At 54.4% G+C, this 15,934-nt stretch overlaps 1 protein-coding gene across 1 annotated transcript in view; it reads right to left on the bottom strand.

Moving 5' to 3' along the window:
- CNTN4 (contactin 4) overlaps window positions 1–15,934 on the bottom strand; it is a 191,722-nt gene that overhangs the window by 132,396 nt on the left and 43,392 nt on the right. The window contains exon 2 of the mRNA XM_008155009.3: window positions 3,577–3,703. Within this exon, the coding sequence (XP_008153231.2) occupies window positions 3,577–3,703 (127 nt within the window). The remainder of the gene's footprint in view (window positions 1–3,576; window positions 3,704–15,934) is intronic.

A 15,934-nucleotide genomic window follows, 5' to 3' on the forward strand; every position in this document is an offset into this window, starting at 1 on the left:
AAGCAGCAACTTGCCGAATTCTGCTGCACGACGTGTTTCCGTTTTCGGTGGCAGTGAGCTCACACTTGGCTGTGCACTCCACGGGAGCCACCTCGCTCCACGCTGACGGACGGTGGAACCTGGCCTCTTGCGTGTATTTTTAACAACATGAAGCATTTTCACATGTTTGATTTAGCCTCCACGTCAACCTGTCAGAGGGACAATCACTCCATCGTCTGTGCGCCCAGGACGCTGCCGGGCTCACACCTGCTGCCCTACCATCATCCGCAGTGGCCTCCCCCCGCCAAGCGTCCTGGTTGGAGGGTCATTTATATGTTCACCCCGAGGGTACCGTCCATCAGGGGGGTGTTGGGCTTTTTCTTTCCTTTCTGGAATGCACTTCCTTTCCTTACCCAGGAGGTAAGGACCATGCGCCCTCCAGGCTCCGTGCAAGACCTCCTTCCCGGTGACACGCACGCTCACGCCCTCGTCTCCACCCTGAAGTGACCTTTTCCTCCGGATGGCCTAGACCTCGGCACCCGTTCCCCTCACAGCATGGCTGTCAGCACCTCGCCTGCAGGCAGTGCCCCGAAGCACACTGCCCGACCATGTCAGGCCTAGCGTGGCCCCAGCGCATCGCGGCTGCTCAACGTGGGGGCTCATCCACCTGGGCGACACTCCTCAGAGCCCTGACAGACACCCCAGCGCACCGCCCAGCTGCCCTGCCATTCCTGAGCCGACTCCACGTGCCCCGGATTCGCGGTTTGAAAACACAGGGTAGTTTGATGAAGGACGATCTGTGTGATGGAGGAAGCAATGGGCAAAGAAATGACATAATTTCCACTCTGCTCACTGCCCCACCCTGGAACTTGTGTGGATGCCCTTTGCCCTCTGCCCGCCTGCAAATGCCCATCTCAGTTCAGACCCCACGTCCGTGAGTCCTTGCTGACGATGCCAATCTCCTCCTCCCTTCATCTGGGGCGTGTGTGACATATCCTTGGGGTTTTTACACGAGATGGTAGGCTGATTTTTAGCCTCAAGTTTTCATCATTCAGTTTAAATAGCGGCAAAAGAATACTCACGGGATATCTGCAAGAAAGAATCACGAGACAATGAAGACCTGGGTCGGAGGGAAGGAATATTCTTACGTTCGAAATCTGCTATTCCTTGTTGATTCTAACCCCCGCCTCGCAGGGGGGAATTACAATTAAATTTTGGTTTCCTGATGACTTGTCAGGTGCGTTAGTGTCTGCTCCCTCCGAGCTGCTTTGAACTTTGTAAAGACAGACCCACTGTCTGCGTCCTGTGGCGGGCCGCTTACTCGCAGCCGTGTTCCCGGGAGCCCACGGGCAGCAGCTGTAACTCGTTCATGGCCGCCACGGGGTCAGGGCGTCCAGGGTGAACACCCCGGGGTACATGTATTTATATTACTTACGTTATCTATCCTGCAATAAATGCAGGCTTCGAAACGTCTGCCAGGCTGGTGGGTTGGGGAGAGTGTGAGGTTTTAGTTTTACTTTGTCTATTTCCCTCACTGATGCCTTGACCATCTCTTTATACATTGAAGAGATACGGGTTCTTTGTCTTTCCTACTCAAAAGTCTTCCGGAAATGTTCCCCTGTTACTTTAGATTTGTGGGAATACTTTAAACTCTGGATATTAACCCTTTGCCGGTGGTAGTGTTAAACATACCTTCTCCCCATGGGGAGCTTGTAACTTTACTCATCTCGTTAAATTCGGTCAAACAGAAGTGCTTCACATCAATGAAGGCAAATATTCTGTCATATTCGAGAAATCTCTTCTTCCCTCCAGAGTCAGAGGTGTGTTTGTCTATTTCCTATTCAATGTGCTCTGAATTTTTCATGCGGGTCTTCTGATCACCCGGAATTGATCCGTGTATACGCTGTGAGGTAGGGGTCCAGCTGTGCTTCATTTTTAGCCCCAGGATAACCCATCCCGCAGTAGATCTCTTTCCAATTTACTTCTACTGTTGTCATGACTTTATTCTTTTTTAATTTTTTTGTCTTTGCCAGACAGTATTGTTTTTATTACTCTTCTTGTTTAGTGCAATGACTGTTTATGTAGGAATATCAACCTGGACCTCTTGGTTTCCTTATCCCTTTTCCTTGTAGCTGGGATCATTTTTATTCTGCTTAAAGCACATTTTCTAGAATTCTCTTTAGAGAGGGTCTGCTGGAGTCAAACTTCAGTGTCTGCTTTGGAACTTATTTATTTTGTTCTCCTTTAACGGAAGTATTTCTGCTTCAGAGAAATCTGACAGTTAACTCGTCTCCGCAGTGAAGGGCTGTTTTCCATCTTGCTTCTCGCCGACTCGGACAGCTCGCTGCTGCTGTGCCAGCCTGGTTGAAGGCTGTCTGTGTCACAGCCTTGGCTGTTTCTGTGGCCGGGTCCTCGGCTTGGTGCTATTCCATGTGACAATTCTACATGAGGCTTTGTTTTTCTTTGTCCTGCTTGCGATTGACTTCGCCGGGCTTCCTAGCTCTGTGGCTTGGGGTTTTTCGTTAACGTGGGGAAATTCTTAGCCTTCTCTTTAAATATTGCGTCTTCCCCATGCTCCCTCGCCTTGACTTGCAGAACTCCGATTAGATATGTGTGAACGTTTTCTCTTAATCAGTCTCTCCTACCCCCCCCCCCCGCTCCCCCTCTCCCCCCTCTCTCTCTCTCTCCCTCTCTCTCTCACGTTTTGCTTCTCTTTCTCCCTTTCCGCTGCCTTTGGATGATTTCTTCAGATGGCCCCTCCTTTCCGCGTCCCCTCTCCTATGAGAGCCACTCAGCGCCACGGCGGCGATGAGAACCGGAGGTTACTTTTGCTCGCAGCCCCGCAGGAGGGAAGCAGCTTCGCTCTGGTCACACCTCCTGTCGGATGCAGGCCCGGGACCGGTGTATTCCGGGAGGCATTCCATGTGAGCCCCTCCTGGTGGCTGAGCTGAGGCTCTGTCCTGGGACCCCGACCCCTGCGGGGCTGCCCGGTCCAAGATCCAGCTCACATGGTTCCTCGAGGTGTGAGTGTTTAGTGTCCAGCTTCCTGCTCCGGGTCCCAATCCCATTTCCTCTACGAGCTCTGAGTATTTCTGACTTCCCTGCCCGTTTATTGATGCATTTCAATAAGTTGTTGTTGTTGTTGTTGTTTATAAAGGACATTACAGCCCGGCCGGCATGGCTCAGTGGTTGAGTGTCGACCTAGGAACCAGGAGGTCACGGTTCGGTTCCCGGTCAGGGCACATGCCCGGGTTGCGGGCTCCATCCCCAGTGGGGGGCAACTGATCAATGGTTCTCTCTCATCATCGATGTTTCCATCTCTCTCTCTCCCTCTCCCTTCCTCTCTGAAATGAAAAGAAAGAAAGAAAAGGGGAAAAAAGACATTGTTAAGAAGCGGGAAGGCTTTCAGCGAGAGGGCCCTCCAGGACACGCACTCCCCGGCTCTGCCTGGAGCGGGAGGTGGGCCTGAGCCTCTCAGATCACAGCCTCTCCCTGGCGTCTCAGGACGGCCCGGCGCCGGCCTGGGGGCTCCGGTGCACTCGGTGCCGTGGCGTCCGTCCGTCCGTCTTAGCCCCGAAGGCGCCCGCGCAGACACACCTGATGCGAGGCCGCGGGTTCCCTCTCACTTGGCAGGTGAGCTTCACCTTCTTCTCCTCGGAGCCCACGGGGAACATGACGGGGCTGGGCTCCTGCACGAACACCGGGCCGCGCGGCGTGGCGTCGCCTGGAACGAGAAGAGACAGGGTCCGAGGATGAAGACATCGCCCGGCAGGCAGGGAACCAGCAGGAGCGACAACCCGGTGAAGACAAGGGGATAAAGGGGATAAACGGACCGAAGCAGCGGCCGTGGGGACACACTCGGTGTCAGCCTCGGACGACATGGCCCCTGAGGACCGGCGCGCGAGGTCTGTCCTGGAGGCCTCACGGGGGTGCAGACGCCCCCGTTTCCCAGGGAGAACGGCTCGTGGGAACAGCTTCCGGGCACAGACGCAGCATGACGGCGTCACACCCTCAGCAGCAGGAAACGGCCCTGTTCTCACGACACTTACACACCTTTCCCACAACCGGCTGGGCAGGGGGTTCGTTTTCCTCCCGCCTGTGCCCCGGGGGTGCGGTGTCCCCGCTGTTGGCGCCACGGGGCCCAGCACAGGCAGCAGCACCCACCTGGTCTACCTCTGGGCCAGCCGCGTGTGACTACGGAGCGGTGTGTGCGTTTCTTTCTTTTTTTTTTAAAAAAATATATTTTTATTGATTTCAGAGCGGAAGGGAGAAGGAGAGATAGAAACATCAGTGATGAGAGAGAATCACTGATCAGCTGCCTCCTGCACGCCCCACACTGGGGATCGAGCCCACAACCCGGGCCTGTGCCCTGACCGGGAATCGAACTGTGACCTCCTGGTTCATAGGCTGACGTTCGGCCGCGGAGCCACGCCGGCCGGGCACGATGTAGGCGTTTCTAATTGCTTCCTCTCAATGAGAGAACCTAGCTGCGCAGGAGACGTACTTGTCATGGACACCAGCCGAGACCAGAACAACCCGCCCAGGGACGCGGGGCGGCGTGTGGGAGGCGAGCGCTTCTCTCCAGGGAGCCCATCGTAAGGGCGGGCCCTGACGCATCTCACCACCTTCGCCCACGAAAGCGAGGCCGCTCTTCAGAGTCTAGTTCAAGTTCTTTTTTTCCCACAAGGCTTTTCTGCACCTTCCCTTTCTCCCTTTAATCACGTGACTCCTACATTATATGCCCCTGTGGACACATACTTCTTCTACCAAGCACATTTTTAACTACTCTTTCCTTCTTTGGACCCTAAGTTCCTTGGGAGCATGGCGGTCTCGTACCCATTTTTCTGTGTCCTGTGCTACCACGTACAGCGGCTTATACACAGAAGGTGGTCAACAAGGATTTGTTCTATTTGAGGGCCACTTCCCCACTTTTTAATGTGCTCCATCGGCGGCTCAGGCACTGCCCGAGGAATGCTCAGGGAGAAGGGCCGGTGGCTGTGATGTAAGTGACACTGAGTGTCCCCCCACAGCTGACCACCCATTTGCCCCTTCAACGTGATGGCGGTGAAGGCTGTGAATTGCACCTGCAACCCTGGTGCCTCCTAAGCAGCCTTTAGTGGGTGGGTGGTCGGATGAGACGGGGCTCATGCAGGTGAGTCGGGAGAGGAGGCAGGAGGGACCGGACAGGATGGAGTGACGCAGAGGGAGGCAGTTTCTGTCCAGGCTTTTAACCCATCCACACGCCGAGATGGGGACAGGAGACAACCTAAGGAGACGAGATGGCCACAGGCCGTTCTGTTTCATTACAGAGGCACCGGGGCAGCCACGGACCTGTGAGAACCAGGATGTAGACGCAGGAAAAGCTGACACTCGATGCCTGGGGTCAACGGCTCACCCAAGGCCCATGCAGACTTCCCGTCTCCCTACGCCCCAATGTCTCCTCTCCAAGATTCATGGTGGCTCCATACAGTTATGAACAGGAAAGGGGCCAGGCTGGCGTGGCTCAGTGGAGGAGCGTGGACCTATGAACGCTCACGGTTCGATTCCCGGTCAGGGCACATGCCTGGGTTGCGTGCTTGATCCCCAGGAGGGGGCGTGCAGGAGGCAGCCGATCCATGAGTCTCTCTCATCAATGAGGGTTTTATTTCTCTCTCCCTCTCCCTTCCTCTCTGAAATCAATAAAAATATATTAAGCAAACAAATAAACAAAAACCCTCCAAAGAACGGAAAGGGGCCTGAGTATTTTCCCCTAGATCCACATGCACATGAAACCTACATTCAAAGATGGCAGGACTATATCACCACCGCCACCCTCTCTCCTCAGGCCACGGAGTAACCAAGAAACAAAATAAGTAACCAAGGAACAAACAGGAACTTTCTTTCTTTTTCTTCTTCTTCTCCTTCTTCTTTTGTTTCTGTTTTAACATTTATTATTTAAAGCCAGGCACTTAAAAACCCAGAAAATGACATTTCAGATTTTCAACCATTGCACAGATGTTTTCAAAACAAATGTAGATCCTGGGTCAAGGTTAGCTCAACTCAACAGTGAAGAATTCTGGGAGCTTCTGGCACATTTAGTTACATAACAAGGGGTACCCCTCCCGGTCACTATCACAGAGGTGCGTTCGGGGCACTTGGCTCCAAGCGAGGGCTATTTCCATTGTCGTTCCCTTCCAAAACTCTCTGTGTGTGTGTGTGTGTGTGTGTGTGTGTGTGTATGTGTGTGATATCAATCCCCTCCATTCATCGGTGTGCCCCGATCTGCATTTCACAGAGAAATAAACAGCCTATGACAAGCAGTTCCAAACCCGAGCAGCACATCACAGCGATTACCCGGATGCAGCTGAGACGCTGTGGCCTAGCAGCTGTACCGCTTCTAGCCGCGTCCCTGCCCCATTTACACGACAAAGAGGCGGCTTCTCCTGTGTATTCTGTCACGAGGACTGATGATAACGATGCTCTGCGCTGGCTATAAGTAACGCCTCCGTCCACCTAAAGTTTTATCAACCAAGCTCGTGGGCTGATCGAGAGAAGTGAGTTTCAGGCCTCAGCCAAGGAAACCCAGGGCCTTGCACGCATGAGCCCCGAGTTTCACTGGTGAAAGGGGAGAATTTAGCCAGGTGAGCTACCAGGTGTCGAAAACCGATATCTTAACGGTAACATGTTTAGGCCAGGACACCAATGTTTACGAGAAAAAAAAGAGTTAGAGAGGGACATTCCTGGAAGAAACAGGGAGGGAGGTATCGCTAAGCTGCTTCTGTCTTGGAGGTCCACAAAGACTTTGCATACGGCTTGGCTGGTGTGGCTCAGTGGTTGAGTGTCAACCTATGACCAGGAGGTTCAATTCCTGGTCAGGGCACGTGCCTAGGTTGTGAGCTCCATCCCCAGGAGGGGGTGTGTAGGAGGCAGATGACCAGTAACTCTCTCATCATTGATGTGTTCCCTTCCTCTCTGAAGTAAATAAAAACATTAAAAAAAAAAAGACATTTTCAAAGCCCGGATGATAAAGTGCCCCCTTCCTTTATCACAGTCATTTGTTCAATGGGACCCGAGGAGTGGCCATGACTTTCAGCCTAGAACAACAGCGGGAACCTGGAGTGGTGGCGCCCTCACTCAGGGACGCAGGCCTTGGCCACGCAGTCAGGCCTGGGTGCCAGGGGGACGGTCAGCAGAAGGGGCATGCGGAGAGGGAGCCAGAGGGTCGGTGGGCTTGGGAAAACCCAGGGATGTGAATGCAGCTCCTTTTTATTTCATTTAATTATTTAAAAATATATTTTTATTGATTTCAGAGGAGAAGGGAGAGGGGGAGAGAGAGAGAAACATCAATAATGGGAGAGAATCATGGATCGGCTGCCTCCTACACGCCCCAAACTGGGGATCGAGCCTGCAACCTGGGCATGTGCCCTGACCGGGAATCAAACCGTGACCTCCTAGCTCCTAGGTCAACGCTCAACCCCTGAGCCTCACAGCTGGGCGCAGTTCCTTTTTGGCGTGCATCTGTGAGCAGCCTCCCCCCCACCCTCCAACTTCCCCTTCCCTCAGGCTGCTGAGATGGGAGGAAGAGCGGAAAGGGACAAGAAGGTCAGACAGCAGGTGATCTCAGCATAAAGATGCCACAGAAGGCCGCGCAGTACAACGCCAAGGTTTGCCTAAAAGGAACGCCTCCAAGTGTGGTCTAGCGTGTCGTGCATGCAGAGGGGCCTCACACACCAAAGCGCAGGGCCACGCTGTCTCCCCTTGACGAATCGGAGAGAGGATGCTCTGTGCGCCTCTCATCCTGCCAACCCGCTGCAGTCAGGATGCGGAGCAAGGCCACGCGCCAGGGACCAGGAGCGGCCGCCCTCTGCCATCCGGGGCATTTCTCCTCTCACCGCTCACATCCACGGGGAAGCCGTGTGGGGACAGAGTCTTTTTATTTATTTTACTTTTTAATCTTTATTGTTGAAAGTAGTACATATGTCCCCCATTTTCCCCATTGACCTCTCCCAGCCTGCCCCGCCCCCCGCCCCAGGCCTCCACCCCCTATTGTCTGCGTCCATGGGTCATGCATCTGAGCACACAAGTCCTTTGGTCAATTTCCTCCCACCCCCCTCCCTCCCCTGCCTTCCCTCTGAGGTTCCTCAGCGTGCTGTGCTGTGCATTAGGATTCCACGTGAGTGAGATGGTGAGGTGCTTGTCCTTCTCTGACGGGCTCATTTCACTGAGCTCGATGCCGGGAGAGGTCTCCATTCCCCGCCGAGGGCTCCAGGAAGGGTGCAGGGCCCGGGGTGCCCGCTCTGCGCCGGCTCCCAGCCTCCTAATGAGCATGGAAATGCGTTTTGGGGGGAAACTGCAAGGTCAGCAGCATCGCAGTGAATCCCAGCGCCTCACAGAGAATTTGGGCAATGACCTCGGGAAATGCAGACATGAAGGGCAGAACTCCTCGGGAATCGGGTCCCCGAGGGCAGAGAGGACTGCGGACAGCTGTCACACCGTCGCTGCAAACGCGACTGAGAGGCGCCGGACTTGACAAAACCACAGGCGTGGTCGCCCCAGGCCCACGAGACCAGTCAGCACCCGCATCTCTAGCGGTTCCACTGGGTTCCGCCCGGGGGTGCCGGGGAGCAGAGCCCCGTGGTCAGAGGACACGGATGAGCTGCTCCCAGACGAGACGCCTCTCTGCCTGGTCCTCGCTCCGCCGTCCTTCCTTTCCCTCCAAGGAGCACCTTCACCAAGACACAGCGAGGCCGCCCACAGCGGGTGCGCATGCGGAGGAGGGAAGTGGATGGGCGTCCCCGCCAGGGAGGACGCTCTGCCGCCTCTGCTTTGTTCTCTGCGGACAAAACTGCAGGCGGTGTCCCCAGGACACAGCTAAGGGAGTCCGCCAGATCCGAGAGCCCAGGGAGGTGGGGAGGAGGACACAGGAAGGAGGGAGGGGGAGGTGGGAGGAGGGAGGGAGAGGAGGGAGGAGCGTTTTGCGCTGCTTCCCTGCAGGGTTGGGGGCTGTGGGGAGGGACAGCCCAGTGAACTGTCTCCACAGCTCACTCCGACCCTCACCTCCAACCCCCACAGTCCCAGCGACAGCGGACTCACTGCGCCTTTAAAAATAAGTAAGTGGATGATTCTGACACCATGCCCCAGTGGGGAAAAGAAAAATGAATTTTCAACAAATGCAAATATTTTGTGGCTCATGTGGAGGCCAAACCTGACCTGCACTGACGTGGGGCCCTATCCAGCCTCCGTGTGAATATGCAGCTTTTTTTTATTCTTTTTGCTGCAGAATATAAGCGTGTTTGATGGGGAGAGCTGCCCCAGTTTCCGCCGGGGACGGCAGGTAACACTGGGCTGCTGTGTGGACGCCTTTCCTGTCCCGAGTTCACCTCTCGGTGACCCTGACCCAAGTTCACCTCTCGGTGACCCTGAGCGAGTTGCTTAGTTCCGCGCCCCCGTGTCCTCATCTGTGTAATGGGGCCCACGGTGGCCACGGGGCTCCCTGTGCGTGGGAAATGCCCTCACGCCAGGACAGTGCTGAGAATGGGGCCAGGCACCCCCCGTCCTAACAGTGAGGGGGTACAGGGTGTCTGCAAACTCCCTCCTTGGAGATTGGGGCGGGGGCCTGGGGAGAGGGGAGAGCGCGAACCCTGGTAGGAAGACCGCCTGCCCCTCGGTGTCCGGGTGCAGTACACATTTTCCGAATATAAATAACCAGACACCGAATTCTGGCTCCCGGGAAGGAATACGGTGGGCGGCCCCTCTCCCTCCCCTTAGCCCTGTCCCCTCAGATCCGCGCCTGCTGGCTCGGTAAACTCTCCGGTGTGAGCCCCAGAGCCGCCTTTCATCTCCCGTGGTCTCTCTCCGGCCACTGATGCGACACTCCTGCAGAATTGTCCTCTGCATCCAAGGTCACCTTCAGGGGGGCCGGGAAGGAGGTGGCGAGGCTGCCGCTGGGACGGATAAAGGAAACAGAGATGCCTCTGATGGGCATCTGCCCTTTGATGTCAAGGCGTTTCCACCCCAATAACATCAAAGAAAGCAGAGTGCGACGTGGGACAAAGACAGGGCCGTCTCTATTTGGGGCAGCGATGAAAGGTCCCCTCCGACGAAATGGCCTTCCTTCTGCTCGGCAAACGGGCTGCGCGCAGGGACTCCCACCTCCGGGGCCTCCGCCTGCTGGTCCCTTGCCTGTGCCCTCCGTGAGGTCAGGCGCCTGCCTGGATATGGCCTTTTTCGCTCTCTCTGCCGCTATGTTGGGATCCGATCCCCCTTCCTGGGTGAGCTGGTGAAGGAAGGAAGCGGGGTGCCGATGAGTCTGACCGGCCTGCCACCCAGCCCGGCCTGGAAGCTCGGTGAAGGGCCCTGACTGCTGGCCACGAGCCATCACAGTGGAATGAGGCGCGTCCGGAAGGCCCCCCGAGAGACCGTACGGAGGTCTATTCTAGCCAGAAAGGCAGTACTTCCCTGCATACGTGCCAGGGAATGGGACTCATCCACCAGGAAAGATGAGAGGCCGCGTTTGCAACGTCAAGGGTGGATCCTGAGAGCATCGTGCCGAGTGGAGAAGCAGAGATAAAATGCCAAGGGCCCTGTGATTGCACGGAAAGCAGCAAATGAGCAAACGGAGCCAGCCCACCCCCAGAACCGAGACATGGAGCAGGAGGGCGGGTTTCAGGGGGAGGGGCGGAGGGGGAAGGCGGTCGTTGTGTGGGGACCGAAGGAGACGTGATCCTGGGTGGTGAGCTGAAATTCAGTTTTATAGTTTCATGATGATGGTCACCTGGTCCCCGCTCTGACGCTCAGCAGGTGAGTTCCGGAATGAGGATGATGCTGGCCTCACAGGATGAGCTCTGGAGTCTTCCCTCCTCTAGAAGGTTTTGGAATAGTTTAAGAAGGGTAGTTGTGCCGGCCGCGTGGCTCAGTGGCTGAGCGTTGACCTATGAACCAGGAGGTCACAGTTCCATTCCAGGTCAGTGCACATGCCTGGGTTGTGGGCTCGGTCCCCAGTAGGGGGTGTGCAGGAGGCAGCCAATCAATGACTCTCTCTCATCATTGATGTTCTGTCTCTCTCTCCCTCTCCCTTCCTCTCTGAAATATATATTTCATATATATGTGAAAGGAGGACAGCTGTTAGCTCTTCTGGGCTGTTGGGTAAAATCCACCTCTACAGCCATCCGGTCCTGGACTGGACTTTTGTTTGCTGAGAGTTTATTGATTACCGCTTTGATTTTGTTAGCTGTAATCAGTTTGCTCAGATTTTCTGTTTCTTCTTGATTCAGTTTTGGAAGACTGTATGTTCCTAGGCATTGATCCGTTTCTCCCAGGTTGCCCACTTTGTTGGCATATAGTTGTTCATGGTATTTTCGTACGATCCTTTGTGGTTCTGTGATGTGAGTGGCTACTTCCCTCTTTCATTTCTGATTTCATTTATTTGGGTCCTCTCTCTCATTTTCCTTATAACTCTGGTTAAAGGTTTATCGATCTCGTTTATCTTTTCAGAGAACAAGCGCTTAGTTTCACCAACTTTTTGTATTTTATATTTTTTAGTCTCTATGTCATTTATTTCCGCTCTAATCTTTATTCTTTCCTTCCTCCTACTCCCTTTGGGCTTTGTTTGTTGTTCCTCTTCTAGTTCCTTTAGGTGTCAGGTTAGACCTGTGGTCGGCAAACTGTGGCTCGCGAGCCACATGCGGCTCTTGGGCCCCTTGAGTGTGGCTCTTCCACAAAATACCACGGCCTGGGCGAGTCTATTTTAAAGAAGTGGCGTTAGAAGGAGTTTAAGTTTAAAAAAATTTGGCTCTCAAAAGAAATTTCAATCGTTGTACTGTTGATATTTGGCTCTGTTGACTGATGAGTTTGCCGACCACTGCACTATTTGAGATTTTCTTGCTTCTTGGCCTAGGCCTGTATTGCTGCGAATTCCTCTCTTATGTCTGCGTTCGCTGTGTCCCAGAGATTTTGTGTTGTTTTTCCATTTTCCTGTGTCTCGAGGTAACTTTTGATTTCCTCCTCAATGTCCTTGTTAACCCACCCACTGTTCAGTAGTGTGTCTGTGTTTTCCAGGTTCCTTCCTTGTCATTGGTGTCTAGTTTCAATCCGTTTAACAGTTCCAACATGTAAAGTAGAGATCCATGGCGGGGTCGGTGGGGGCTCGATGGACGCCCTAGTTCTCCCACTCCCGACCTCAGCCTCGTCATGTCTCCCTGAAGGGCCTCGCTCCCCTGCTCCCGCTCCGGGCCTCTGCAGGGATCAGGCCAGCGACCTCCCGTTACATGTGACCAGCTGGGCTGACGGCATCACCCGAAGCCAGCGATGACTTCGAAGGCCCGGTTTCCAAGAGCTTCCTGGGAAATTGTCTCGTCTCCTGGGCTGAGTGTCCCACAGGTGAATCCAGTTCCCGCTCCCGCCGGCCTCCCACCGGCCGCTGTGTCCACCCCAGCTCACCTCCCCTGCAGGTCATGCTCATCCTCCACGCTGGGGTCAGCGCGTTTCCCGCTGCGAGTGAACGGAGGAGGGGCTGGCCCGGGAGAGGGCCGCCTCCCCGGGCCGTGTCCAGGCCCCTGTGCAGGAAAAGGACAGCACAGAGCTTTCTGGGTGTTTCCTTTGCCAAAAACAGTACCTCGCAAAGCATTTGTCTTTGCAACGAACTTTATGAAGTTATGCATCAGAGGTAGACATGGCCTCAATTAGATAAAAGAAATGAAGCATTTAATTAATCGGTGACAACCCCACAGGTGGCCAGGAAAAGAGAACGATTCTCTGAAATTAGTTACAGACGGACCGCCAGCCTGGGCGCTCTCTCCACGTAAAAAAACACACGCAATCGACACCTTTTAACCTTTGTCTCTATCCCGCCACGAAGCCAGGAATTAATTTCCGTAGTCAGAGCCGGGAAGCAAAGGACTGAGTTACACGGCACAGCTCTCAGGAAAGGAGACGCAGCCCTCACGGAAACCAGACATCCCGGGCGCAGCCGCCACTCCCGAACACGACAACAGCCGGGTAAAAGGGCCACAGTGAAGGTCACCCGCCTGCGCGTCCTGGCGGCTGTCCCGCGACTGCCTGTGTCTGCGAGGGGCGCGATCCGTACACGGCTTTACCCCGACCCCATCCCAGACGGATGCCAGGAAATGCGCTATTGTTTGAAGTTTCACGCGGCCTGGGCGACGAGTTACGCAGGTCACAAAACAAAATGGCACTCATCCTTTGCGCACCTAGAAACCCGCGCCCCTCGGATTGAAGATGTGCGGTTGTGGCGCGGGGACCTCTCTCCTGGGCAGTGGGCGTGGGCCTGTGGCTGTGACGACCCGTGGGCCCAGGCCAGCCGGGCCAGTGGCTGATGGCTCCTCTGTGACCCCCAGGTCAACACAGGTCATCAACCAACGACCCCCGGGAGACACGCCTTGGACTTGCAATCGTCACTGAATCACTGGCAGCCTTCTCCAAATGCCAAGCTGTGCTCGGACAGCGTTGAAAAGAGGGCTGGGCTGGACGCTCCCGTCCTGGTCTGAGTCACTTCACTCACTCTCTGTCCATCTGGGGGAGGGGGCGCCCCCAGCTCCCGTCCTCGGCCGCACGTTACGGGACCGGGGAGCTTTCAACATCCCTGCTGCTCAGGCAGCACGGAACCAGTTAAGTCATAATCAGATGAGTCCTGGCCGCGTGGCTCAGTGGTTGAGCACTGTCCCGTGCACCAAGAGGTCACCTGTTCGATTCCCAGTCAGGGCACATGCCTGGGTTTCAGGCTCCATCCCCAGGAGGGGGCGTGCAGGAGGCAGCGGATCAAGATTTCTCTCTCACATCAATGTTTCTCTCTCTTTCCCTCTCCCTCCCTCTCTCTAAAATAAATAAAAAGTATTTTTTTAAAAGAATTAAATCATAATCAGGTTATTCCAGAGCGTACCTCCGGCCCAGACTCGCTCTATCCTACAACAAAGCATGAGCACATTCCGTATCTCTGCCAATCACGTGAGGCTTGTCTGCTGTAAACGCCACGTGCATCCTGGCTGGGTTGTCCTCAAATGTGAAGGCTGACTTGTGACGCTCTGGTGGGAACCCCAGCCCCTGTGGGGTGAGCAAAGCTGACTCCCGGGGAGGGGCGTGGTCTGCGGGGCCCCTGAGATGTGGCGCCTGTTCCCCTGAGCATTCGTGGAGGAACAGCCATGAAAACACGGAGACGCGTTTCGGCGAGGCAACTGCAGGCGTGAAGCTAGTCACCCACCCGCGTGGGGTTCACACTGGAAGGTCCTCCAAGTGGAACAGGTGACACGAGGCATGGAGCGCGTCTTTCTCACAGGCACGTACATCGCCGACCAAAAGGCTGCGCTTGTGTACTCATCACAAAGCACGGTGCTTTGTGGATCCTTACTGAGGATTACTTTTCCCATTGCATTTGAGGAGGGAGTGGAGGAGGGAGGGAAGGAGGGAGGGGGAAGAGGGAGGAAGAGGGGAAAGGGAGGGAGGGAGAGAGAGAGACAGAAACACGATGTGAGAAAGCCACACCCACTGGTTGTCTCATGCACTTGCCCTGGCTGGGGTAGGGATTGAGCCTGCAATCCAGGTACGTGCCCTTGACGGGGAATTGAACCCTCGGCCCTTTGGTGCTCAGGCCGATGCTCTAACTGTTGGGCAACACTGGCCAGGGCAGTATCGATATTTTTACACAAGGAACAAATCCGATCATTTTCTTCGGGGATGCGTGCGCTGACTGGGAAAGGGGGAATGTACTGCATCTCCGGCGGGGTAACATGGAGGTTTCAGAGTTCAGGGTTTGAATATTCATGGGGTGGGACCTGAAGCCACAGTGTGAGAGCCTCGGGCCCATACAAGTAGGTTCCTTTATTAAAACGTCACAAATTTGGCCCGGCTGGCGTGGCTCAGTGGTTGAGCATCAACCTATGAACCAGGAAGTCACAGTTCGAGTCCCATTCAGGGCACATGGGGTTGTGGGCTGGATCCCCAGTAGCGGGCAGAACAATGATTCTCTCTCATCATTGATGTTTCTCTCTCTCTCTCCCTCTCCCTTCCTCTCTGAAATAAATAATATATAAATATAAATATGAATATATATATATGAAGGCAAAACACAAAAAAACTTCATACTTTTGTCACAGAGGGTGACGGCTTCACGGAGCCGCAGAAGGCAACCTCATTCTCAAGGTCTGAACAGTGTGTGCTCGCCCACGACGGGCGAGGCTCCGAGGGAACCTTTCCGATCCTCCCTCCCAACACCAGCGGGACTGAGAATGGGGAACATGGTTACTTTGAGTGCGAGTGCCTTCCGAGGGGTTAAGTTACTGAGACTGTCCACCTTTTGGTGTGGTGGTTCAGAGAGAAATCACTACCTTGTATCGGACACTCGGCTCTTCCTTCCTAAAAACGCCATCGTATTTTTAGCGAGTGAAGATATTCTGTCATCCTGCTTGTTGTTTTTAGGTTAGGCCAGTGGTCGGCAAACTGCGGCTCGTGAGCCAGCCGAGGTTTGCCGCTCTGTTGACTAATGAGTTTGCTGACGACTGACCTAGACTCTCGATTCCAATAATTACAGGCCGTTGTTGTTCCTTGTGATTAAGCCCCTATCCCGTTAGGCAGTGAAGACCAGAATTATCATCTATTTTGACTTCATGTCACGAGCGTTCATTTTTACGTCAATGGTAACTCTACGATGAATCCCGGGCAACTTTGAACTATACATGACACAGGACGAGCTTCCAGAAGCCATGCTGGATCGGCTGTCTAGACCCAAGCCGCTCTGTCAACTCCTCGAGGGGGGACGGGCTGCGCTGTGGAAAACAGGCCATCTCTCTCTCTCTCTCTCTCTCTCTCTCTCTCTCTCTCTCTCTCTCTCTCTCTCTCTCTCTTATTCTCCTGTATCTTGATATGACTACATAGCAAAATCACAACGTTACAATGTATCGAGTTATTTCCGTAATTGTTAGATGAAATTACACCGGCGGTAATTCATTTTCATTTGAGCACCTGA

This window comes from Eptesicus fuscus, chromosome 18 (genome assembly GCF_027574615.1).
Source record: "Eptesicus fuscus isolate TK198812 chromosome 18, DD_ASM_mEF_20220401, whole genome shotgun sequence".
In the NCBI taxonomy this organism is placed as follows: Eukaryota; Metazoa; Chordata; class Mammalia; order Chiroptera; family Vespertilionidae; genus Eptesicus; species Eptesicus fuscus.